The following is a 27,976-nucleotide window of genomic DNA, read 5'->3' as shown; positions in this document are numbered from 1 at the left end:
TAAGTGAAACATTTTCTTTATCCTTTGCACGGTATCGGGGTCTTTTCGACCCATAGCTTTGTTGTGACAACTTTTCATGCTAAAAAAACTAAGTGAAACATTTACTTTATCCTTTGCACGGTATCGGGGTCGTTTCGACCCACAGCTTTGTTGTGATAATTTTTCATGATAAAAAACAAAGTGAAACATTTGAGTCATAATTGGTGTGTGATGATGATGATGATGACAGTGATATAGACACATCCCAGACTACCAGCACTAACTGGGAGGGAGGGACGGAGGGGTGAACACCTCCAAAATAATTGAAACTAACACACACACACACCGACAACTCTGAGAGACAGGAAGAGTGAGACAAAAAGTGAAAACATTTCATTTCGACATTTTATTGTATGTATTGTACAAACTTAAAAACAACAACATAAACAACATCAGTGGTGACCCACAAACCCTATTTACAGAAAAGTGTATCTATCAGACAAGGCACAAAGTCATGGATCAGCAGACTACGCTCTTCTCATATATAGGACAAAGCATTTACACCCTCATCCAACCAACCAACCAACCCACACCTACATCCATAGCCATATATTTTGTTAGCTGGAGTGTAGACTAAATGATTCGAACTCTGTGGTATTAGAGGTTACTGGGCGTCTAGGAGGGGGGATCTTCAGACAGGAGACGAGGCAACCTGGTGTTGAGTCCTCCCGTCTGGCGGACCTCTTGAAGTCCGACCCCAGGAAGGCATACAGCAGCGGGTTTAGACAGCAGTGGGCAAATGCCATGGGTTCAGCCACCGCCAGCCACACATTCAGCACCACCTCCAGACTGCTTCTGGGAAGGACCTCTAGGCGCATGAGGGCATCCGCTGTGATGCCAGCACCATAGGGGAGCCAACACAGGAAGAAGCAGAGGACCAAGGCCACAGTGATCCTGACAGCTCTACGGCTCTGTCTCTGCCCCCACCGAGGGCCGATGCGGATCAGCCTGGACACGATGACACAGTAACACATCAGCAAAACTAGGCCCGGTACCACCAAGCCTACAAACACCAGCTGCAGGTGGAACACTGACACCCAGAGAGGAGCGTTGTCAGCTGGGTATAAGCGCTGGCACACAATCGTCCCATCTCCTGCTTCCCAAGTCCTGGCAAACACTATGTCTGACACGGCCAAGAGAGCCGCCGGCAACCAGGCTCCTGGAAAATGAGAGGGAGACAAAGAGGAGATTCGGTGGTCGAATCAGGAGATCAGAAGAATACAAGCAAAGTGCTGTATTTACATTTACATTACATTTAGCAGACGCTCTTATCCAGAGCGACTTACAGTAAGTACAGGGACATTCTCCCCGAGGCAAGTAGGGTGAGGTGCCTTGCCCAAGGACACAGCGTCATTTGGCAGGGCGGGGAATCGATCCGGCAACCTTCTGATTACTAGCCCGACTCCATCCCGCTCAGCCATCTGACTCTGTACCTCTGTACATCTGAGGCATGGACACGTCGTGAGAGAGAGAGAGAGAGAGATAAGGGAGGCTGAGGCTAGAGACGTAGCTCACCTACAAACACCAGTCTCCGTGCCAGTAGCTGTCTCGTGCGTGATGTGTGCGCGTCTATCGCTTTGACCACGGCTAGGTAGCGGTCCAGACTGATGAAGGCCAGGATGAGCACACTCCCATACAGGTTCACCGTGTAGATGACGTGCACGGCCACACAAGTGCCTAATCCGAAACGCCAGTCCGTCAGTGCGGCATCCGCTGCCCAGAACAGGAGCGTCAGCACAAAGAGAAGATCGACGGCAGAGAGGTGCAGCCGGTAGCGGTCTGCCAGTTTCCATTTTGACCTGGGGACAATCAGAGGAAAAACCCCGCTGTGTGTGAGTGTATGTGCGTGCGTGCGTGCGTGTGTCATCTTCTACATCCAAATGTGTTTTATCCGCCACGCTGTGTCATGTGTTCACACCACAAACAAGGAATTGACTGTGACAGGAAGGTGCATATAATAAACAAATGTGAAACGGGTCTTTCGTTCCTTCTTTTTCAAAAGATTAAAATGTACAAAGTAACTCACTAAACGTACTAATGGACTAAACTACTATAACATGTCATTGTCATTGTCTTCATTGTCCATCTTTATGCTCACCTATGCTGGCAGCCAAGCACCATCACCACCCGGCCGTTCCCAATGATGCCCAGGACAAAGATGAAGCCATAGACCACAGGGAGGAACACTCGCTGCAGGTCAGGGGATATCACTTGATCCGGGTCACACAGATCCTCCAGGGCCAGCCCCAAGTCGCCAGAACCAGTGTCGTTTATGTCATAGTCAAACTCAATATGCTGTAGGGAGGGAGAGGGGTAGAGCGAGAGAGAGATGGCAACAGTCATGAGATACATAGAAAGACACTAGTAGATGAAGTGAGAGAGAATAAGAAGTTTCGAGCCAACTTTCCTTTATCCTTTATCCTTTTTATAAATATCCTTTATCTAAAGATTGATTTCAAAGACCCCAATGAACTAGACAGACCTGCCACATTGTGACTGTGGGACCTTCCTTTGGGGAGCAGCAGTTGTAAAATGACCTTCAATGTACACCTACACAGATATATACGTAAATACAACAACAACAAGAAAGCTGAATGACACCTTGCTGCATACCTCATAGTAGGACATGATTGAGCGGAGCCTGGGTCTCTGTCTCCTCTGCTGAGCGGAGTGGAGCTGAGTACACTTCTCCCTTCAGTGGAGTTTAATATCGCTCTCCCATTCACCCCCAGAGCCCATACTAGTCTTGGTAGGAGGACTACACTTCCTTGCGTCTCTAGGTTGGAGAAAATGCACTTCCTCATCCCGGTTGGGGGGAAATACACTTCCTCATCTCGGTCGGACAAATGAGCGCCCGTCCAGTGGCCTCGGTCTCTGTCGGATAAACAACACTTCCTCATCTCGGTCGGACAATGAGCGCCCGTCCAGTGGCCTCGGTCTCTGTCGGATAAACAACACTTCCTCATCTCGGTCGGACAAATGAGCGCCCGTCTAGTGGCCTCGGTCTCTGTCGGATAAACAACACTTCCTCATCTCGGTCGGACAAATGAGCGCCCGTCTAGTGGCCTCGGTCTAGTGGCCTCGGTCTCTGTCGGATAAACAACACTTCCTCATCTCGGTCGGACAAATGAGCGCCCGTCTAGTGGCCTCGGTCTCTGTCGGATAAACAACACTTTCTCATCTCGGTCGGACAAATGAGCGCCCGTCTAGTGGCCTCGGTCTCTGTCGGATAAACAACACTTCCTCATCTTGGTCGGACAAATGAGCGCCCGTCTAGTGGCCTCGGTCTCTGTCGGATAAAATACACTTCCTCATCTCGGTCGGACAAATGAGCGCCCGTCCAGTGGTCTCGGTCTCTGTCGGATAAACAACACTTCCTCATCTTGGTCGGACAAATGAGCGCCCGTCTAGTGGCCTCGGTCTCTGTCGGATAAAATACACTTCCTCATCTCGGTCGGACAAATGAGCGCCCGTCCAGTGGTCTCGGTCTCTGTCGGATAAACAACACTTCCTCATCTCGGTCGGACAAATGAGCGCCCGTCTAGTGGCCTCGGTCTCTGTCGGATAAAATACACTTCCTCATCTCGGTCGGACAAATGAGCGCCCGTCTAGTGGCCTCGGTGTCTGTCGGATAAACAACACTTCCTCATCTCAGTCGGACAAATGAGCGCCCGTCTAGTGGCCTCGGTCTCTGTCGGATAAACAACACTTCCTCATCTCGGTCGGACAAATGAGCGCCCGTCTAGTGGCCTCGGTCTCTGTCGGATAAAATACACTTCCTCATCTCGGTCGGACAAATGAGCGCCCGTCCAGTGGCCTCGGTCTCTGTCGGATAAAATACACTTCCTCATCTCGGTCGGACAAATGAGCGCCCGTCCAGCGGCCTCGGTCTCTGTCGGAGGACATGAGCGCCCATCCCCCACTCCTGCAACTCGGTCTGACGAAATGAGCGCCCATCCCCTCCCCCACCGTCTCTGTCGGAGGACATGAGCGCCCATCCCCCACTCCTGCAACTGTTGTCTGGGGAATTGCTACTACTTACACATACATGCTCAGTGGGTTAGGGTCAGGCCAGCAACAGCCAGCAGCAGCCGGCCAGCCAGCCAGCCGTCCTCCAGAGTCACGCAGCTATGGCTGAGGATTTCACTGCGCTCCAAGTTCTACAGCACATGTTTGCAAATGTCGAGCAGGGTGACTCTGAAGAGGAGACAGAGGAGGTGTCAGAAGAAGAACACGTGGAAGAGCGCCAGGCAGAGAATGTATCAGAAAAAGAGGAAGAAGAGGAAGAAGAAGAAGAACAAAAACAACAAGAAGGACGCAACGCCGACCTGTCGGCTCCCAAAGACGACGACAATGATCCTCACGAGGACCAAGTGCCAGATACGTTTGTGTCGAAAAACGGCAAAATCCAATGGTCTTCGGTTCCGTACGGGAGGAGGTCGCCGCCGCCGCAGCGTAAAAACACAGAGAGACCCCCCGGACCCACAGCTTACGCCGTTTCCCACGCTCACGACATGGTCTCCACGTTTTTACTCTTTATCACGCCACAAATCGAAAGAGTGATCTTGGACGAGACAAATCGGGAAGGCTATCTGAAATGCGGAGAGGAGTGGAAAGCCATGGACGTCACTGACCTACGCGCCTACATATGGCTGCTGATCCTGGCAGGCGTGTACAAGTCCCGAGGCGAAGCGGCTGCCAGTCTGTGGGACGCTCAAAGCGGCAGGGTGATTTTCCGCGCTACGATGCCGCTCAAACTCTTTTACACTTACTCGTCAACGATACGATTTGACGACCGTGGGACACGCACGGCGAGACGCGCCACGGACAAGTTGGCGGCGATACGAGAGGTCTGGGATATGTGGGTAGAGAGATTACCCCGCCTCTACGACCCAGGGCCCGAAGTGACCGTGGATGAACAACTGGTCGCGTTCAGAGGACGGTGTCCTTTCAGGCAGTACATGCCGAGCAAACCGGCAAAGTATGGGATCAAGTCGTGGGTCACGTGCGATGCAAAATCAAGCTACGTTTGGAAGATGCAAGTGTACACCGGGAAGTTGAGCGACGGCGCCCCGGAGAGGAACCAGGGGATGCGCGTCGTGCTCGATTTGACAGAGGGCCTGAAGAACCACAATGTCACGTGTGACAACTTTTTCACCTCTTACGAACTCGGACGAGCGCTCACGACGACGAGAAACATGACCATGGTTGGCACCGTGCGAAAGAACAGGTCTGAGCTCCCGTCCGAGCTGCTAGCGACAAACAGGCGACGGGTGCTGTCGTCGCAGTTTGCCTTCACGCCCACCACCACTCTAGTTTCCTACCTCACCAAGAAGAACAAGAACGTTTTACTTATGAGCACACGCCACACAGACGGCGAAATCAGTGACAGAGACGACGGGAAACCGACCATCATCCTAGACTACAACCGCAACAAAGGAGGTGTGGACAATCTAGACAAGGTCGTCACTTACTACAGCTGTAAAAGGAAGACGGTCCGCTGGCCCCTCGTCATCTTCGACAACATGACTGACGTCTCCACCTACAACGCATTTGTGATATGGAGAGAGCTCAACCCCAACTGGATGCCTGGCAAGCGCAACAAGAGGAGATTTTTCCTCGAGCAGCTTGGCAGGGCACTCGTGAATCCGCTCGAATCATTTAGTCTACACTCCAGCTAACAAAATATATGGCTATGGATGTAGGTGTGGGTTGGTTGGTTGGATGAGGGTGTAAATGCTTTGTCCTATATATGAGAAGAGCGTAGTCTGCTGATCCATGACTTTGTGCCTTGTCTGATAGATACACTTTTCTGTAAATAGGGTTTGTGGGTCACCACTGATGTTGTTGATGTTGTTGTTTTTAAGTTTGTACAATACATACAATAAAATGTCGAAATGAAATGTTTTCACTTTTTGTCTCACTCTTCCTGTCTCTCAGAGTTGTCAGCGTGTGTGTGTGTGTGTTAGTTTCAATTATTTTGGAGGTGTTCACCCCTCCCTCCCTCCCTCCCTCCCAGTTAGTGCTGGTAGTCTGGGATGTGTCTATATCACTGTCATCATCATCATCATCACACACCAAATATGACTCAAATGTTTCACTTTGTTTTTTATCATGAAAAATTATCACAACAAAGCTGTGGGTCGAAACGACCCCGATACCGTGCAAAGGATAAAGTAAATGTTTCACTTAGTTTTTTTAGCATGAAAAGTTGTCACAACAAAGCTATGGGTCGAAACGACCCCGATACCGTGCAAAGGATAAAGAAAATGTTTCACTTAGTTATTTTATCATGAAACGTTATCACAACAAAGCTATGGGTCGAAACGACCCCGATACCGTGCAAAGGATAAAGAAAATGCTTCACTTCGTTTTTTTATCATGAAACGTTATCAGAACAAAGCTGTAGGTCGAAACGACCCCGATACCGCGCAAAGGATAAAGAAAATGTTTCACTTAGTGTTTTTATCATGAAAAGTTATCACAACAAAGCTGTGGGTCGAAACGACCCCGATACCGCGCAAAGGATAAATAAAATGTTTCACTTTATGTTTTTATTATGAAAAGTTGTCACAGCATAGCTGTGGATCATAACGACCCTGATACCGCGCAAAGGATAAAGAAAATGTTTCACTTTATGTTTTTATCATGAAAAGTTGTCACGACATAGCTGCGGGTCAAAATGACCCTAAGGTAGCACAAGGGTTAAAAGGCAAACAATGAAACAAGATAAACTAAACATTTAAACAATTGAAAATATAAAATATATATAAAATAAGAATACAAATATGAATGGGCAGCATAGTGCAAATGAGATGACGGTGACTTGTGTGGACGGATGGACTTATAATAGATAATATTTAAATGTCAGTTGGAGTCCTTGGCCTTGTTGAAGAGGCCAGTAGCAGATGGAAAGAAACTGTTCTTATGGCGTGAGGTTTTGTTCCTGATGGACCCCAGCCTTCTGCCAGAGGCGAGTAGCTGGAACAGAGAGTGTCCAGGGTGGGAGGAGTCGGACACAATCCTCTTTGCTTGCTTCAGGGTCAGGGGCGGTCCTAGCACATTTGGCGCTCTAGGCGAGCTTCACTCGTGGCGCTTCATCCCTGAGAAAAAGTCAAGTATATGCTGAACTACGCTCCGGCCACCCCCCCTGTTCAACGTTCACTCCCTCATCGCCTGCAAATAATGTTTTTTTAGTCTTCTGTTCTGTTGATGCCTGGCAAACAACAATCTTAGAAGTGTACTCATATTAGGGGGTGTGATTTGCACTTCAGGGCCACCGTACATATTCACTCATTTTAAGCAATCAATCTCCCTGAACAAAATTAGACAAAACGGAATTCACCAAAATGTCAATGTTTCGACTCAATGACAATAACAAGGAACGTCAGAAGTCACTGGCTAGCTAGCGTTAGCTTACTATCTAGCAAGATTACATACAATCCATTCGCTAAAGTTGACAATACGTATTGGATTTTTACCAGTATTCCTCACTTGTAGACAAATTGCCGTGTTTGTCTTACTTAATGCCTAATGCAACAACACTACAAATATCTTACTCGTTGCATAGCACACCCATTAGGCATTAAGGACATTAAGGAAGACAAAAACGGCAATTATTGGGTGTGCTATGCAACGAGTAAGATATTTGTAGTGTTGTTGCACTGGCTAATTGGCAATATATGTGCGCCCCTATTTTAATCGTGTTTTTTTTGTATAACTTAGAATAAATGGACATATCATTTTTGATATAGGCAACTGTAAAATCCTTAAAGAACTAGGTTATGTGACAGGGAGTAGAAAAACGTTCAATGGTAAGGTACATCTTTTCTTCTTAACTCCACTAAAGTGCCCGGGGCAATTCACGCATTCATGAACTGTTTTCTTATCTGGAATTCATCATAGGCTAAGACTAGAATTTAAGGATTTACCTTTCGCCTTTGCACATTTCTCTTATTCTTCCTTTCTTTTCTTCTTAAATTTCGCCCTGGATAGCTTTTGCCTCTTCATTATTTCGTTCTTCGAAATAATGTTCTTGAACATACACACTCTAACCAAACGCCTCATACCTGGCTCATTTGACCCTAATGTTAGATTTATTTTTTGAATTTCAAAATATTGGTTGGAGATAAAGAAGGGGGCGCAACCAAAAAAACTACCCAGAAAAAGTTTTAAAAATTAAAACTTTTATTTTTATCTTTTGCTGCGCGCATTTTTTTGCGCCACCCACTAAGTGGCGCCCTAGGCGACCGCCTATATCGCCTGTAGGAAAGACCACCCCTATTCAGGGTCCTCGGGGTGTGCAGGTCCGTGGGGGTAGGCAGATTGCACCCGATCACCTTCTCACCAGTGCGAATGATACGCTGCAGTCTGCTCTTGTCCTTGGCAATGGCAGCAGCATACCAGATGGTGATGGAGGAGGTGAGGATGGACTCAATGATGGCTGTGTAGAAGTGCACCATCATTGTCTTTGGAAGGTTGAATGTCTTCAGCTGCCATAGGAAGTACATCCTCTGTTGTGCTTTCTTGGTGAGGGAGCTGATGTTCAGTTCCCACTTGAGGTCCTGGGAGAGGATAGTGCCCAGGAAGCGGAAGGACTCCATAGTGTTGATTGAGGAGTCGCACAGGGTGATGGGGGTGAGTGGCTTCTTCCTGAAGTCCACAACCATCTCCACTGTCTTAAGTGAGCTCTAAGTTGTTCTGGGATGCTAGGATGCTGGAGAGTCCAGTTGCTGTAGGGTGAAGTGGAGGGCCATGTTAACTGCGTCATCCACAGACCTGTTGGCTCTGTAGGCAAACTGCAGGGGGTCCAGGACGGTCTCTGTGATGGATTTGAGGTGTGCCAGCACCAGGCGCTCAAAAGACATCATTACCACAAAGGTCAGGGCAACGGGTCTGTAGTCATTAAATCCTGTTGGCCTTGGCTTTTTGGGCACAGGGATGATGGTGGAGGACTCAAGACAGGCTGGTACATGGCATGGGCTCACTCCTAAATGCTTCCTCCTTTTCCGACCGCAACCTTCTGAGCTTTGTTGAGGCTTGTTGTTGTTGACGTTAACCCTGGTGCGTGTTGGAATACAGCAGTCCTCACATAAGCTGATGGTAAATGGACTGCATTTATATAGCGCATTGTTATACCTTGGCGGTACCCAAAGCACTTTACAATTTTGCTTCTCGTTCACCCATTCATACACACACTCACACAAACTGACGGCGGCGAGCAGCCGTGCAAGGTGCCGCTCTGCCCATCGGGAACAACTTGGGGCTCAGAGTCTTGCTCAAGGATACTTCGGTACATGGCCTGGGAGGAGTCGGGGATTGAACCACCAACCTTGCAATTAACAGACGACCCTCTCTACCCCCTGAGCCACAGCCGCCCCAGAACGACGGTACAGCCTTTGTGAGTTCATCCAGAATGTTGGTAGCAGTCGTGAACATATCCCAGTCAGTACAGTCCAGGCATGCCCGCAGATCCTCCATAGCGTCACTGGTCCACTGTTTAGATGTCCTGTCAGCAGGTTTACAACATTACAAATTATAAAGTATTTAATGAATAATAATAGTAATGTGTCTAAGTTGTGTTGTGTTTCTACTCTAATCTACTGCTTTGCAGATAATGCTTTGGCTACTTTATTATATAAGAATAGCGTTATGGTGACTGTAATAGGTTGACAACAATTCGAGTGATATGTGGAATTTGACATCTTTTGTGTATACATGATCTATTATAGTGTTGGCATCAGTGGTTGGAAAGTTGACTAATTGAATGTAATTGTGTTTTTCAAATTGTGTTTGAATAGTTTGAGAAGTTAGAAGATTATCGTTGAAGTCCCCCATGATAATCTTACCTCCTGGAAAAGTATTCATTTCATCTATAAGGTGTAATAATTGTTCTTTGGAATGATCAACTTGGTATGTGTGTGGTCTGTATACAACTGCAGCAAATAATTGGAACTGTGGAATGTGGAAGACTAATGATTCTAGATTAGTATTACATGGTGTGTTGACTTTAATGTTTTGATCGTTTTGATTGTTACTGACGACGTATGCCACTATTGTTAGAGACTTTCTCTTCTTCAGGTTTAATGATTGTGATGTTCTGTGTAGTACATACAAATTCAACTTGTATTAGAGAGGGAAAATCTTTGTCAGTATCATATATTATTTGGACAACTGTCCCAAAGGCACCCTTAACAAGTCCATCTGAAACATCAATGTTTTTAGTAAGCATGATTTGAGCTTGTATGCCCAAACAAACACTTGGCTGAAGACAAGTATTAAAAACTTTGGAGTGGTGGCCATTTTTCCTTTCCATACGTCCTGTTTTGGGATTACGCTCAAAGTCTTGTGCTTCAATGGTTACAGCTTTTTGGCAAATTGAATTTAGCATGTTGGAGTTGTAATCGTAAACCTGTTTGTTCGTAGCATAAATGTGCAACACATTCATTTATTTTCGTTTTAGTTTCAATGTTTTAATGTCTGCAAGCAACATAGGGGTTGATTCTTCATGGACACGTATGCGATTTAGCAACTCAGCAAAAGTAGAATATTTTTGTCTTACAACTTGAGTCAACTGTGTAATTTCAAAGTGATCGTTCCAAATATTCAGTCCTGGCATATTCCCTTTCACTGGCGGAACTGGTAAAAATCTCCAACAGCAACGATGCTCACTTTTCCAAACAAAGAATGATCTCCGCATTGTTTTATCTGTCTTAGTCTTCCGTGAATGTATGCAAACAGTCTGGTGTCTACCATTGATATTTCATCGATGATCAGTAATTGTAAATTGGAAAGCTTAGCTCGTAAAGAGTAAATTTTTTCTTCACCTAACGGCTGGTAAGGTAATCGCACATCTGTGCCAATACAAAAAGTATTGTGTATGGTAGCTGCACCAATGTTATACGCGGCAACTCCAGTAGGAGCTGTTAACAGCACTGTAGTGTCATCAGGGTTTGTACATGCTTGTGCTAAAATTCTCGACAACTCATAATGTATAGCTTTAATCAAATGGCTTTTTCCTGTGCCTGCTCCACCAGTGATAAAAAGTTGTATTTGTTTTGGATTTTGTCCCCAAACAGTTTCTAAACTCCTTTGACTTAGTTTGTAAAAACTGCGTGCTTGCTCATCATTTAAGGATCTCATTATATTCCAAGCAGTGTCTTTAGTCATGAACGATTTTCTGAGTTCTACGTTACCAGTTGTACGCAAAGTTTCTGTCAAATCTGGAATATCTTTTGAAATATGATGTAATTCAGTTTCATGTTCAATGATCTTCTGAGACTGTAAACATTGAAGGCGTTCCATTTCAGACTGGGGACAAATCTGTGCCCAAGCATCGTCCAATTCCCCCTGCTCTTCCATAACAGATTGTGCAAAGTCTAGTTTGTCTGAATTTTGTTCATACAAGGACCTGTTGTCTTTGACCTGCTGTTCTTTAACTGTGTCTTGGTCACCATTAAATTCATGTACAATCCCAACATTGTAAAAATCTTCATATGACACAAACAAATGCGGTTTCAACTCACAGTCTTGGTAGTGGGGCTAAAATAATTGTAACTGGCAATGGTATTTTTCTGGATCTTTTGTGGGTGACAGTGTTGCATATCTAATAACAGCTGGTTCCGTGCGTGATCTTTTTTTAATGTGTCCATAGTTGTCCTGAAGTTGAACAACAGATTCATTTCGATTACATGGAACTTCACTTTGACTCAAGACACGATATTCTGAGCAAAATGTGGCAAGGCACATGTTTTTAAGCTGTGGTGTTTGTGGTTTATGTTTATACCGGTCTACTACACTTGTCATCCATATAGTATTTTGTTGACTGTTGTCGTTATTTTTTCTTTCTCTCAATACACTGAGAGGTAAACTCATGCGCATAGGGTGTTCTCCTGTCGGTATGAAAGTTACTTTGCGTGAACATTCCTTTAAATGCATTCCAGTCAGTCTATATACTGCTTCTTGTGCAGAGACTTCTCTATTATGAAGGTAAACACTGCCAAGTGATTTGAATGCAGCTTTGGCATCCAGATTGCCTTTATGTCCTTCTTTTTGTGTTTTATCTAGTAACAATCCCATTTCTCTCTCTGCTTTGGAAATATAAGAAATAATATACACAACACAAGAATATGCATGCACAATGTACTGAATATCCATGTTGGCATTCCAAGCTCGTAACAGGGGGTATTCCAGGTGGCGGGTTTAACAAACTCCGAGATTAACCTTGAACCCTGAGTTGAGTTACTCTAACATGGGAAACTCTGAAAATTCGGTTCCAGAAAAGCTGATATGAATTTGTTAACTCAACTCGTAGTACATCAACTCAGAGTTAAGCGTGGGCATGAGAACTATTGAAAGCCAACATCAATGGAGCTCCGATTCTAGGATCCACCATGGCACACGGCGAAAAAAACGTTGCATACTCCACCAAACTTCAGATAAAAGTTGTATTTCGTGTTTATGGTCGAGCACATATTCCAGGAAAAAAGCAACACGGCTGTAGCAGCATATACAAGTGGCGTGGGAGACAATTGCTGCCGAGTCAATGCATACATTTGAAGGCAATAGCCAGTCCATAAATTGAACATTTAACCCCACTGTTAGTTAATATTACAGGAGAAAAAGTGTTCAATGTTTTATTAAATGTAAAAACATACTACGAACCGGTAACGCATTTTGCTTACGCTATACGCTTGTGATTGTAGCCTCGACGTCACCTTAGTTTTAATCATATTCGACATGATACTAAGTAAATATCAATTGGTGCCTATTTCAATTTGTAGTAGCAGTTTCCCCCAACAGAATGTTTTTCATCAAAAGATGATGATGATTAAGATGACGAAGAGACATTGACTGCTGCCGCAGAAATGGATGCAGAGAATTATTTATGTAGCTACTGGTAGTTCTCAACATCTACTTTTATTTACAGGCTTGTACAGAATTGTCAGTTACACTGACATTGTGAGAATAATTAATATTCAAAAAACGATTTGCACATTCTGATCCTGTTGAACAGAGCATGGATGCTGTATACAGTGAGATGTTCATTTAATGGCAAGTGAATTTTGCATGTGGAACTGTGAAATGTATGTAATCTCATGTATACCCAGTTACAAGTAAATGAGTTGTACAAATTGCACCTCGTGAAGAAAGTGCCAAAAACTGACCAAGAGATGGTGTAGGCCTACTTAAGGTAGAAGAATAAAGGCTAATCTCCAAAAAGATTTACTGGAACACCAGTTACGGGAGGATGCATGGTCACAGGTGATGTTAATTGTAGGAACAATAACCTACATTAATATTAATTGTTGAATTTGCTGAATTTTCTATTTTGACCAAGAGATGTTGTTCATAGGGCAGAAGAATAAAGGCTGATCTTGTAAGGCTATCCACCTGCCCCCACCTCTCATATGGTAAAATATGGAGTTACTGGATGGAGTCTCAACTTGATGGCTCTCACATCTTTGTAACTTACTGTAGCATTGCTAGACATGTTGATAAGTAAGGGTCAAGATTCTGGTGTGATTGTAGTTGTTCTTGGGTATAAAAGGAATTGTGAAGCATTGTTCTGTGGATTCTTGATCTCCTGAGACCTTCTCCTCAGCTCTGGCTTGGCCTAGGCCTACTCCTTCTTCCTCACCTCATGCTTTCTATCTCTGGTTTACAATAATCATGGTAGAGTAGGCATAAGAGTTAACTTAATTGATTGCATTCATTTGCAATATGATAAAATGATTATATTATTTAACCTTCATTTGACCATTCTTGCTCTGATTTAACCCAAAGAGTCAAATAACTGTAATTCCATTGGTATTGGCATTATTTGGTTAATGTTAATACACTGTTCAGTTTCCCATCCTCCTTCAAACCATAGGGGAATTAGTTTCAGTTGTTTGGCCAATATATCGACCCCCAACAATGTTGAAATAGATTTGCTGAAATAACAGTTAAAGGACGGTAGCCTACATCATGTAAATTGTAGGAATCATATGAATCATGTAAATTGAAGGAACAACAGCCGATAGAAATAGGCTACTCATTGTTGGATTTCTATTTGTAGGCAATAAAGAAGACCAAATATAATTTCAATTCTTTTTCTTTATTTCAGTGGCAAAAGGTATTTGGTCAATTCTGAGTGCAAATCCACGGCGAGTAACACTATCGATGAAGACCCAAGGGCTGAGAATGTTGCAAAATAAATTACAGATTGTGACAGGAAACGGTGACGTTAACTTAGGTATTTATCAGGGAATTAAAGTACATCAAACTGCAGTCTTAAAATCGTCTCCCGGCGTATAACTAAGCGAATACATTTTTGTTTGAGATCGCTCGGCTGAACCAGGAAATGATATGCCGTGTCTGCCAACGCTATCAGGCTAAGAAAGTGGGGGCGGATCGGTTGAAACCAGAGTTTGGCATGGATAACCTGCTATCGAGCACGTTAGTTTCAAGGAGTAAGTTACCATGGAAACTTACCAAAAGGTTTCGTTACCTCTCTTTCTGGAACGCGGAACTCGGATTATGCCTCTTTTCAGGGTTAAACAACTCAAAGTTTTCATTAAACCCGCTACTTGGAATACCCCCCAGGTCTTTGTTGTATTGGTTAATCCTGGTTAATCACCAGGTTTTCTTTTTAATACCACATTTGTTTTAGCAGTTAGTTTTGAGTTTGCTATTTCAAAAAGCAATTGAGAAATGTCAACGCTTTCAAAAAGTTCCTCTGTAGACTCAAATGTTTGGTCAGTACTTAATACACTTGTTCTGATTAGTTTCAAAATCTTCTTAGCTATGTCTGGTGTCATAAGTTTTCTCAATTCCTGTTCCTCATTTATTGCTTGTTGTGATTGTTCAGTATTGCATTGATCTGGCTGTTGTGAATTATTCAATTTATCTTCAGTGTTATTTACTTTTTGAATGGGCATTGTAGGGTCTTGTAAGTCACTTTTAACCACTTTGGTCTTGGTTTTCTGAGGTTTTACAATACGATCAACAAATGTTCTACAAGATGGAGGTCGTGGGAAGTTAAACCGGCATCCAGTTTTTTCTACAGGTTTTTGAGTGCTTAGTGCTATGTTTTTGCACAGCGTTTACAATCTCACACAGTTCTTCATCATCTGACAAAGGCAGTTCACAAGATACGTATTTGTCAATGAAATGTACAACTTTCTCATCTGGGTCTTTGTCAATTTGAGGGGCTGATTCCACCCAGAACAAGCAATGACAATGAGGGGAGCCTCTGTTTTGAAATTCAATTCTGTAAAAGTAATCAGTTATTTGTCCAATAGGAGCAGCTGGAGACATAATCACATCTTTTAAGAAACTGTGCCATCTGTGGTCAAACATTCTTGCAGCTGTAACTGGGTTTTGTTTTAACAATGCACATCTCTCTGACCAAGTCAGTTCATCTATAGGCACATTTTTATTTTGTGCATGACTGAGTGTTGTTATCATTTCAGGCCAGCACATGTCAGCTGAAGAAAATGAACTAGGGATTCCTAGTTGTCTTATCATAGCAAACAAATCTTTCTGAGCAGATTGCCAAAAAGGGGGTGTTCCACGTATAGGTCGTCAGAACTTGTAACCTTCGTCATTTTTTTATACCCGTCTTAAAGATTCTGCATTAGTTAGCATGTTGGGATCATCTTTATAGTTTGGTTCTGTTCCTGAACTTTTGCACAGGGCTATTGAAACATTTGAAAGAACTTGTTGCACTTCTGATATGTATTGAGCATAGAATATATAGTCTGTGTTTTTATCAAATCTGCCATCAGCATTTAGTAAACGTGTATTCAGATATCTTGCCAGGGTTATTCTTTCTTTGCGAGGGTCATGAAAAGTAGGAGCTCCCGTGGGGAGGAAAACATTTACCTTCATTAGTAGCATCTTCTAACAGTCTTATGGGATGATTATTTTCAGCAGGAGCTACTGATAACACAGAGTCAAAATGTTGATCCAAAACTTCTTGAGCAATATATACTGGCTGTAAACATGTATCTAGAAACAGCCCATGCGTTTGCTCAATGTATGTCAACTCTTCTTCAGGTTGATCATTTTCAGAATCACTGTTTGTATTTTCATCAGCAAGGCTTGTTGAATGTGTTGGTTCAGCAGACATTTGTGATGTCACAATGTTATCACAGACTGTACTGCTCTTATCGACCTCTGGAACAGTAGAGTCTAATTGAGATTGTATATAATCATTCATATTACAAACTTCCATAGGTGTATGATCATATCTATTATTGAGAGGGTTAACAATGATATCCTGTTGATTTTCATTGATTAGCACATCAGTCACTTTCTCCAAAGGGTTTACCCATTCATTGATAATACTAATGTCATCATACCATTTGTTGTTTAACTTTAATTACTGCAATGCATTGTAGACATGATTTGTATGAACATGTTTGTACTCATAATGTCCTTTGTATGTTAACTTGCGTTTTAGTTTAATTCGTAGCATTAAATCATTTCCATCATTTCATGGAAGCATGTTTGTTACTTGATTGACATTAGATGGAACACACACGACAGGTCCATGGCAACCATTTTGTCCACCTTTTGGTAATGCCAACAGTTTCATAAAAGGAATATGTTTCGCTATTAAGTGTTGCTCAAGTGAATTTAAACACTTTAGCTCTGAAGGAATGGGTTGCAACTGCAAATTGTTGGCAACACTTTCTTGAGGCATTCTACCAGAACAAATCGTCCTCCCGGATGATGGAACCCCCCTGATAGTCCTCTGGGACTTCAACGTCCACCTCCAAGGAACGCAGGCTGTCGACTTCTTGTCTCTCCTGACCTCCTTCGACCTGACGCTGCTGAGCACACCGGCGACCCACAAGGCAGGCAAACAGCTATACCTCGTCCTGACACGTAACTGTATCACTGACTTAACCTCTGTAACCCCACTGCACATTTCTGATCACTACTTTATCCAATTCTCTGTCTCTCTCCCTCCAACCCCTCCTACCTCCCCTCCCCTCGTAACTTTCCGGCGCAACCTCCGCTCCCTATCCCCCTCCCATTTCTCCTCTATTTTAACATCCTCCCTCCCTCCCATTGACGAGTTCTCGTCCCACCCCACCAACACTGCCACCGACACCGGATGTTATTCGTGAAGAACGGTCCACCCTTCAAGCAGCTGAGAGGAGATGGCGCAAGACCAAAGACGGTCTGGACCTTGATAAGTATCACTCCCTCCTTAAATCTTTCTCTTCTCACATAACGGGTGCTAAAACCCTCTACTTTCTTAACAAAAGTAACTCTGCTTCAAACCCCCACAAACTTTTCTCTACCTTCTCCACCCTTCTTAACCCACCTCCCCCACCCCCTCCCTCCACCCTGACAGCAGACGACTTCTCCTTCTTTGAGAAAAAAGTCGCCGACATTAGCAGTCGGTTCCCTAAATCCACCTTTCCTACCCCCTCACCCTCCATGACTGACCCAACTAAATGTCTAAACTCTTTCTCTCCCCTGTCCGAGGCAGAGCTCTCTGACCTCATTCTCTCTCATCGCCCCACCTCCTGTCCCCTTGATCCTGTCCCCTCCCCTCTCTTTCAAACCATCTCCCCCTCTATCATAACTTTTCTGCTCCATGTTCTAAACTCCTCTTACCTCTGGCACCTTCCCCTCTGCCTTCAAACAGGCCAGAGTTACCCCTCTACTAAAAAAACCTTCCCTTAACCCTGCCGTCCTCCAGAACTACAGACCGGTATCACTGTTACCCTTCTTCTCTAAAACAATTGAACGTGCTGTATCTAACCAACTGTCTAACTTTCTTTCTCAGAACAACCTGCTTGACCCCAACCAATCGGGCTTCAAGACCGGCCACTCCACAGAGACTGCCCTCCTTTCAGTCACCACTGCCCTCCAGTCTGCCAGAGCGGCTTCGAGGTCATCCGTCATCATTCTGCTGGACCTTTCTGCGGCGTTTGATACGGTTAACCACCAGATCCTGCTCTCCAGACTTTCTGAGATGGGGATCACAGGCACTGCACTCCAGTGGATCTCATCCTACCTGTCGGGAAGATCCTACCAGGTCTCCTGGGGAGGCAAACTGTCAGACCCTCGCCAGCTCTCCACTGGTGTCCCACAGGGCTCCGTCCTTGGACCCCTCCTCTTCTCTCTGTACACCACCTCACTTGGACCAATCATCACCTCCCATGGCTTCTCCTACCACTGCTACGCTGACGACACGCAGCTGTACCTGTCGTTCCCCCCGACCGATCCGCGGATCTAAGCTAGGATTGAGGCCTGCCTCGCAGACATCTCCGCCTGGATGACCGAGCACCACCTCCAGCTGAACCTTGCCAAAACGGGACTTCTCATCATCCCGGCATAAAACCCTCCATCTCCCACGACCTCTCAATCACCCTGGGATCTGCGACAGTGACCCCCTCATCCTTTGCCAGGAACCTTGGGGTTACCATGGATGACGAGCTCTCCCTCACGGCCCACATTGCTGCGGTCTCCCGGTCGTGTAGATTCACCCTCTACAACATCCGGAAGATCAGGAGATACCTGTCTGAGCACTCCACCCAGCTGCTTGTCCAAGCAATGGTCCTCTCCAAGTTGGACTACTGCAACTCGCTGCTCGCCGGTCTCCCTGCATGCGCAACCCGCCCTCTTCAGAGGATTCAGAACGCAGCGGCCCGCCTGGTCTACAATCTACCCAGACACTCCCATGTTACCCCGCTCCTCATCTCCCTCCACTGGCTACCCATAACGGCCCGCATCAGATTCAAGACCCTGGTACTGACCTTCCGAGCAGTGAACGGGACTGCACCCGACTACATCAAGTCTCTCCTGCAGCCTTACACCCCACCCGCCACCTACGGTCTTCTTCAGACAACCGCCTGGTGGTCCCACCGCTCAAGACCGCCCGGTCCCAACACAAGCTCTTCTCCTGCCTGGCCCCCCAGTGGTGGAATCAACTCCCCACCTCCATCAGAGACACAGACTGTCTCTCCACCTTCAAGAGAAGGCTCAAGACGCACTTGTTCCGGGAGTACAACGGTACGTAGGAATGGTTTGTTGAACCCAACGCTAGTTTCCTCAAGGATCACAATGACTCTTGCTTAGACTGTTGCTCTTGTTGGTTAGTGGTAGCTGATTTAAACTGTTTAATTATTTAATCCTATTTTTATTGCTTTCCTACAGGTACACTTGCACTTAGAGATTCATGTTGTGTAATTGTAATTTGCTTAACTACATGCTCTTATGGTTTCTTCCCTTTAGCACTTATTTTTGGTTGTTCACAATGTGTACTTCTGTTTTTAGCTACCTGCAATGCTTTGGGGCTATCTTGTTGTTATTATCAGTGACCTATGCACTTTGTAAAGCTCTCTCTTGGAAGTCGCTTTGGATAAAAGCATCTGCTAAATGAATAAATGTAAATGTATTAATGTGCTGATTATACATATCATCAAACGTTTCATAGAAACAAACAACATTTTCCCTGTTGAACTAACAAGCCCATCATAGCTCCGTGAATGAGAAAACACTGCAAAATCATTAACATATTTGATAATGGCACATGTGCTTAGAGTTAATGTCAAAAAACAGCTCTCATCTGTTAGCAGGATTCTCTGCATGGCTTCATAAAGGCTTACAGATATATTTACCAAACCTGGATTATACTCATGCAGTCCAACTTTACCAGAAAATGCTTGCCCATGATTTATTGTGAAACCGACATTATGCAGCACATATGATTTGGGCAAATCACTGATCATCAACAAACTGTTATTGCCTGCAATCTGACACATTTCTGCAATGACATATACATATAGTTTAGAGACCAAATTCACAATAGCCAGCTAGACAGCTCGTGACAGCTAATATGCTACTTTGATAGGCTACAAGAATTGGATGAATGGGAATTTGAACTCACATAGGGTTACAAGTCAGTCTCTCTATCCTCTCTGCTACACAACAACTGCTGAAATTCTATGAGTAGTAAGGGGAAATTATTAGCTTTTCATAGGATATTAATCTCAGGCAATGCACAACTGACAGTAGTCATGTGGTCTATTGGGCTGGGCAGAGCTCATATTCAGTTGCTGGCAAGATTAATTCAAAGATTCCCGAAGGACGAATCTCTGGTCCGATTAAAATGCACAACATGCACAATCAGGGTGACCAACAAGATTCTATTACCTAACAAACACTAACATTACAAACATCTAACTGAACGAACACAACAACTGAAATTTTGTTTCAGTTGTTTTTGGACATGCCGCACTGCATGCTGGGTACCCAAGGGTGCTGACGCTGATTATCTAGCTGTGCTCCGACTGCGTGATATGAGTATTATTTTTTGGTCAGTTTTGGGACAAAGGTTAAGAAACGGTTGACATTTCAAGGTGAAATTGCATGAAAATTGGCATGGTATTTTAAAAGGATGTCTGCCTGTTTAACTAAACAAGTAATCAAAATTATATTAGGCTAAAGACTGTGGCTGGATTTGATCCTGTGGCCTTCTACTTTGTAGCTTAACGTTTCAACCCATTGAGCTACCCGCAAGGCTAAGGAATTCCAGTCAGTTTCTGTATTAAAAAAAGAGAGCCGTTTCTCCTGTAGCATGGATTTTTCAATTCTGCGAAAGTTTAACCCTCACGCTCTCCTCATTGTCTATGCTTGCATTTATCCCACGCGCTGTCTCCGGGTCATTGTGACCCACAGCTCTGTCAATTACGCCACCTTCGTGCTGCCTCCGGGTCGTTGTGACCCACAGCGTTGTCTATTGCGCAACCTTCGCGCTGTCTCGGGGTCATTGTGGCCCACGCTGGGGGAATAAAAAAAAAGAAGAAAAAAAAAGGTTTCACTTTATTTGTATTATTACATTACATTTAGTCATTTAGCAGACGCTCTTATCCAGAGCGACTTACAGTAAGTACAGGGACATTCCCCCGAGGCAAGTAGGGTGAAGTGCCTTGCCCAACGACACAACGTCATTTGGCACGGCAGGGAATCGATCCGGCAACCTTCTGATCACGCGCCCAACTCCCTCACCGCTCAGCCATCTGACTCCCATTACGAGAAGTTGTCAGAAGACCGCTGTGGGTCACAATGAACCGGAGACAGTGCGGGGCTGCATAATAGACGACACAGACGTTGAAGTGTCAAAAAATAACAATAAAAAAAAAACAGAGACGGTACAAAGTACAAACAACTCCCTTGTGGTCTAATGACAGGGCTGCGGTGCTGTCAACTCCGCGGTCTGGGTTTGCTCCACGGTCAGGGTAAAAAAAAAAAAATTGTATTGGGAAAGGTCGTCAGCACGAGAGTGGCGTAACAGACTAGGTATGGTGAGTCACAGTGCAGACTAGGATACAGCGCGAGAGTGTACTAATAGGCTAGGCAGACAAGGCTAGAAAGGTTTCACTTTATTTATTTATTTATTTTTGTTATGAAAACGTTGTCACAACCTCAGTTTGACTCACCTCAACCACGAAACGGCACGAGAGTGGCGTCATAGACTAGGCAGACAACGCAAGGAATAAAATCAAATGTTTCACTTTATTTTTATTTTGTTTTTGTACCATGAAAAGTTGTCACACCATGCATGACACCGTGCTTCAAAACGGCCCGCAGACACCACTAGGGATAGACCTCCAGCCCGCCGTCCTGATACATCATCTATTCATCCCATACATGTGGTGGTGGCGGTGGCGGCGGCGGCAGCAGCAGCATTGTGCTGTGACTTGAGCAAAGCCCATCTTCTGCACTCTACTGAGTTGTTCAGTCTCCTGCACACACTCCCGCAGGTCGTCCGGGGTCTACGGGAACCTCTCCTTGGCCGAAGCGCAGCTCGGTGGGGCATGTGGGGCAGTATACATGCGAACAGGATTTGCAGACATGCCTCTTACAACCGCGACAAACCGTGAACGTTTTACGGTCCTTCTTCACCGGGCAGACTTGACATCTCTTCCTCTTACTGGCAGGGACCGGCGAGGTCTGTCCTGCCGATGAGGAGGCGGCGGCGGCGGCTGCTGCGCCATCCTCTTCGGGTTGTCGTCGAGGAGGTGGATCGCGACAGCTGGCCATCCGTAGATCTTTCACAACCGCGGCAGCAGCTTCCGCGCGGGGCAGACATCATCTCCTCTCGATCAGCGGAGTCACGAGGGCCCTTCCGAGCTGCTCGAGGTAATACCTCCTCTTGTTGCGCTTACGCGGCATCCAGTTGGGATTGACCTCTCTCCATATCACAAAGGCGTTGTAGGAGGAGACGTCAAGGATTTTGCTGAAGATGACGAGGGGCCAGCGGGCCGTCTTCCTTTTACAGCTGTAGGCTGTGATGACCTTGTCCAGATTGTCTACGCCTCCTTTGTTGCGGTTGTAGTCTAAGACGATGGTCGGTTTGCCGTCGTTTCTGTCACTGATTTCGTCGTTTGTGTAGTGTGTGCTCATGAGTAAAACGTTCTTATTTTTCTTTGCGAGGTAGGAAACCAGAGTGGTGGTGGGAGTGAAGGCGAACTGCGACGACAGCACCCGTCGCCTGTTTGTCGCTAGCAGCTCAGACGGGAGCTCGGTCCTGTTCTTTCGCACGGTGCCAACCATGGTCATGTTTCTCATTGCCATGAGCTCACGTCCGAGTTCGTAGGAGGTGAAGAAATTGTCACACGTGACATTGCGATCTTTGAGGTCGTCTGTCACATCGAGCACGACGCGCATCCCCTGCTTCCTCTCCGGGGCTCCGTCGCTCAACTTCCTGGTGTAAACTTGCATCTTCCAAGCGTAGCTTGATTTTGCGTCGCACGTGACCCATGACTTGATCCCATACTTTGCCGGTTTGCTCGGCATGTACTGCCTGAAAGGACACCGTCCTCTGAACGCGACCAGTTGTTCATCCACGGTCACTTCGGGCCCTGGGTCGTAGAGGCGGGGTAATCTCCCTACCCACATATCCCAGACCTCTCGTATTGCCGCCAACTTGTCCGTGGCACGTCTCGCCGCTCGCGTCCCACGGTCGTCAAATCGTATTGACGTTGAATAGGTGTAGAAGACTTTCCGCTGCATGGTAGCGTGGAAAATCGCTCTGCCGCTTTGTGCGTCCCATAGACTGGCGGCCGCTTCGCCTCGGGACTTGTACACCCCTGCCAGGATTAGCAGCCCTATGTAGGCACGTAGGTCAGTGGCGTCCATGGCTTTCCACTCCTCTCCGCGTTTCAGATAGCCTTCCCGATTTGTCTCGTCCAAGATCACTTTTTCGATTTGTGGCGTGACAAAGAGTAAAAACGCAGAGACGATGTCGTGAGCGTGGGAAACGGCGTACGCTGTGGGTCCTCTGGGGGTCCTCTCACGGCTGTCACGTTGTGACAGCAGCCTCGAATTCCTTAGATACGCAACCGAACGCCATTCAATTTTGCCATCTTTCGACAAGAAAGTATCTCTGTCGATTTCAGGGGCTCGGTCGGCGGCAGCGGCTGCTGCTGCGTTGTTGTCGACCGCATTATACTCTTGCCCGTCTTCTTGTTCCGACACATGCTCAGCGTACTCTTGCCCGTCATCTTTTTCTTCTTCTTCTTCTTCCTGCTCTTCTGCCACATGCTCCACACACTCTTCGCCGTCTTCTATTTCTGACACGTCCTCGGTCTCCTCTTCAGACTCACTTTGCTCGATATTTGCAAACATCTGTTGTAGAACTTGCAGAGCACTGAAATGAAATAAAATAAAGAGCGAGCGTGCGTGCGTGCGTGCGTGCGAGCGAGCGTGCGAGCGTGCAAGCATGTCCCGCTGCGGTTTCCCCTGACACCGTGGTTGGACTAAATAAAGGTGTGCCATGCCTCTGGGCAGGCGGGCTGGCATGTCCGGCTGCGGTTTCCCCGACGCCCGGCCGATTCTCCCGCCTAGAGGGATCGACGATCGTAAAGGCCGTGGTTGGACTAAATGGAGTGGGAGAGAGGGATGTTTATATGGGTATAAAATTATATAAAAAAAAAAAAAGGTGATTTACAGTTTCGTTCTTCAATCAGGTAACCCATAATCGTTCTTCATCTTCATAATTACAATAGGGTGATAATATTCCACTTCGCGAGGCCTGCCATGCCATGCCATGCGGGCGTTCTGGCTGGCCGGCGGGCAGGCATGTCCCGCTGCGGTTTCCCCCACCCCTGACGCTCGACCTGACGTCACAGGCCTCACGCCTCTGAGCGGGCGGGCTGGCATGTCCGGCTGCGGTTTCCCCGACGCCCGGCCGATTCTCCCGCCTAGAGGGATCGATGATCGTAAAGGCCGTGGTTGGACTAAATGGAGTGGGAGAGAGGGATGTTTATATGGGTATAAAATTGTTTAAAAAATAAGTGATTTACAGTTTCGTTCTTCAATCACGTAACCCATAATCGTTCTTCATCTTCATAATGGCCGCGTTTCCCAGATTCGATCGTTCTTAAGGACTTAAGAAGGCTCTTAAGAAGGGTTTGGCTAAGAAGGAGTGCTAAGATAGGGGTGTTTCCCAGACGCGTTTTTAACTGCCTTCTTAAGATCCCGCCAAAGAAGCCTCTTTAGAAGCTCTTAGTGGGAGCTGTCCACCGCCGTGGTGTTGAAACTAAATCAATCGATGCCAGGAAAATCGATCATCCACCACTTTGTCAGCGCATGAACCACACACAACACCGTGTAAGGCCGTAATCATAAAACATATTGGGCGGACACATCCCCCCCACTTCAAATCTGGTCAAAATGTCCCCCCCAATATATTGATATAAAAATATAAATGTGCTACACTACGACAGGCAACCACACACGCTGTCCGAAATTATCATAAAAAATGTAATTCGTACCCCCCAATGTTGACTCCATGGCTACGGCCTTGAGCCCTATGATAATTGATATGGCTTGTGTGATGGTAGTGGTAGTGGGTTTATTGTTGGGAGTAGTGGATTGGGATCAGTGTGCCATCCACGACACCGATTACCCGGGGGATCCCAGCCATGGCATGAAATCCACTGTGGACCTGGCGGACCTCGTGGTGGGCATTTGGATGTGTCCGGGCATGGCGCAGGAGGATCGGTGTCACGGCTGGATGGTGCCGTCCCCCACCACATCCAGGAAGCTCCCCACTGCGTAAAAACGCAGCAAGGCCAGGAGCTGCACCTCCGGGCTGAGGGCAAAATTGCAGCGGGTTGCCCTCCGGATGTGTGGTGACACTAGCCTGACGAGGCGTTGGATCTCCATACGGGGAAGCCGGTACTTGGACTGGAAAGCCCGGTCCGACATCATGCAGATGCCACATTCAGTAGGGAGAAGTGCTGACGCACATAGGCATTTATATAAACTATCTGGCTTCGCGCACGGCGACGCTGTTAATTAGCAGCGAGAATATGCTGTATTGCAGCCATGGTGCCTCACTCGCGTGGACTTCAGCAACGCCGACTGAGGTGGAGCCTCGATCTCTTGATGAGGTTCCAGCCGAGTTCAATTACACCTGTCAGTTTCCCTGATATCTGTGAAATACCACAGGGTTGTTGATGTTTTTATATCTAATGTCAACTCATGCAGATGCCGAATGTTTGTGAAAACGTAATGAGTGATAGTAATGATGATTCATTTTATTTATGTAGCTACAGGAACACATGGGCAATTATTTATTTTTATATCGTTATTATTATATCGTCCTTTGTGTCAGATATAACTTTCCATGACGCGGCTGCAGTGAGCGTTTGGTCGCTAAGAAGGCTGTTAAGAGTGGGTCAGGCTGATCTTACATTTCCTTCTTAGTGAAAGATCTTCTTAAGCTCAGAACGACTCTGGGAAACACGTCCTTCTTTCACAGCGCTCTTAAGAGCGCTCCTAAGCTTCTTAACGAATCTGGGAAACGCGGCCAATTACAATAGGGTGATAATATTCCACTTCACGACGCCTGCCATGCTCGACCTGACGTCACAGGGCTCACGCCTCTGAGCGGGCGGGCGGGCTGGCATGTCTGGCTGCGGTTTCCCCGACGCCCGACCGATTCTCCCGCCTAGAGGGATCGACGATCGTAAAGGCCGTGGTTGGACTAAATGGAGTGGGAGAGAGGGATGTTTGATCCAAGTTTCCTTGGATAAAAAATTCTCTAAGTTTGAAATAGCACAGGAAATCCGACAGAGTTGGATGCAAAGTGTTTTATTAGAATCCAAGACAGCAATTCATACCTCTCTCTCCCTCTCTCTCTCTCTCCCTCTCTCTCTCTCACCTTGGGGATCACAATGACCCGAAGGTAGCACAAGGGTTAAACAGCTGAAATTCAATGATCTTTTGACATATCAAGGTGAAATTGCGCATGGTACTTCAGAATAATGTCATCCTGTTTATCTAAACATATATTCAAATTTAAGACAGACTCAGTGTGGCTGGATTCGAACCTACGCCCTTATAATTTGCAGGTCACCGCTCGAGCTCGCTGAGCTATTCTCAGTGTTGTGTATCGGCATGTTCAGTTACTGTACAAAAAAAAGCTGTTTCTCCAATGGCGAGCATTGTCAGATTTGGTCCGAGTTCAAACAGCTGTAATTCAGTCATATTTTGACATATCAAGGTGAAATTGTTTATGGTACTTCAGGGGCGTGTCGCCTATTAGGTTTGAAAACCCATCATTCAAAATGACATTTGATTTAGTGACACAAACATATTGAGGCAATGTGGACATTTACATAAATACACCCCTTTCAGCCATTTTGTATTTTATTCAATTGCTATAACAAAAAAAAAAAAATACGTCAATGATACATATCTTTACAAAATTCCAAGTTAATTAGACCTTTGGTTCAAGAGAAGAGGAATTTTGAAGGTTTTCCCAAATTATCACTGTACAGGAAAATCCATCGGGCAAACCTTATGGGTCCTTGAGGCTGTTGTGTTCGCCATGAGAAATAAGGCATGCACACCAAGTTTCAGAAGAATTTGAGCAATGGGGTGGAAATGCTATCACTTTGAAAATCTGACTTTTAGGCGTTTCCTGTGGCGCCCACTATGGTCTGATGTGACCCATAGTTGGTGTGGGGGTACCCACTCAGATGTAGTATGACTGTGCCAAATTAGAAAATTAGTTACCAATACCATGTTGAGTTATTGTGGCGCAAGGAGAAGAGTAATAATAATAAATATAGCTGCAAGCAGCGATGCGGGTTCCTCCGCAAAATGGCAAAATATTATAAACATGTACACTGTAGAAGATTGAGACTTGGACAACAAGAGACTTAATGTTTGGCCATCAACAATAGGCTGAACGGGGATTTGAACTCATGAGCATGAGGTAACAAGTCAGTCATTCTAGCCTCTCTGCTATACACCAACTGCTGAGACTGTATAATTAGGAAGGGCCAAGTATTAACTTTTTATAGGATATTGAAACTTCTTGAGTTGATCTCTTTCAGGACTCTCAGTCAATGCACAACTAATAATAGTCATGTGGGCAACTGAGCTGTTCAGTTACTGTATAAAAAAGTAAGCTGTTTCTTCTGTGGTAAGAGTTGTTAAATTCAGCCAAAGTTTAAATTACTCAAATTCAATCATATTTTGACATACTAAGGTGATATTGTTGATGGTCCTTCAGAGTGATGTCATCTCAAACCCAATAAGATTTGAAAACCATCAGTCAAAATGATATTTGATTTATTGACACAAAGATATTGAGGCAATGTGTACATTTACATAAATACAACCCTTTCAGCCATTTTGTATTGCATTTCATATTCCATTTCACCCTATACAAAGACACATCTGACCACATACAACTTCCATCCATGCTGTTCCCTCTCTCTCAGCACAGGTCATGCCAAGAAGAAATGCCTCCCACAATTGACACATTTTTCCCCAAGACGGCTGAAAAAAGGCAGATTTTGTCACTCTTCTTGAGTTTATCTCTTTCCAGAATCTCAGTCAATGCACAATTAACTATAGTCGTGAAGGCAAACAAGCTATGTCAGAGTGCATGCTCAGCTCCTTAAGAGAA

The 27,976-nt window shown here is 45.5% G+C and overlaps 2 protein-coding genes and 1 pseudogene across 2 annotated transcripts; 1 reads left to right on the top strand and 2 right to left on the bottom strand.

Annotated features, from left to right (window-relative positions):
- Positions 1 to 596: 596 nt before the first annotated feature.
- LOC124466357 (C-X-C chemokine receptor type 4-like) lies at positions 597 to 2,918 on the bottom strand. Its single transcript, XM_047018179.1, has 4 exons — positions 2,653 to 2,918; positions 2,138 to 2,334; positions 1,555 to 1,838; positions 597 to 1,198 (listed from the first exon to the last, which is right to left on the bottom strand). Exons 1-4 carry the CDS (start codon positions 2,665 to 2,667, stop codon positions 597 to 599), a joined length of 1,098 nt encoding a protein of 365 aa, XP_046874135.1. The 5' UTR covers positions 2,668 to 2,918.
- Positions 2,919 to 4,478: 1,560 nt separating this feature from the next.
- LOC124466355 (piggyBac transposable element-derived protein 4-like) lies at positions 4,479 to 5,720 on the top strand (the record flags this gene model as incomplete). Its single annotated transcript, XM_047018177.1, has 1 exon — positions 4,479 to 5,720. A coding segment is annotated over one exon (1,242 nt), but the record flags the coding sequence as incomplete, so codon positions are not given.
- Positions 5,721 to 20,729: 15,009 nt separating this feature from the next.
- On the bottom strand, positions 20,730 to 23,676 carry LOC124466354 (annotated as a pseudogene).
- Positions 23,677 to 27,976: the final 4,300 nt, after the last annotated feature.

This window comes from Hypomesus transpacificus, unplaced genomic scaffold (genome assembly GCF_021917145.1).
Source record: "Hypomesus transpacificus isolate Combined female unplaced genomic scaffold, fHypTra1 scaffold_96, whole genome shotgun sequence".
Lineage (NCBI taxonomy): Eukaryota > Metazoa > Chordata > Actinopteri > Osmeriformes > Osmeridae > Hypomesus > Hypomesus transpacificus.
The sequence above is the reverse complement of the archived record's forward strand: the minus strand, read 5'-3'. Positions and strand labels throughout refer to the sequence as shown.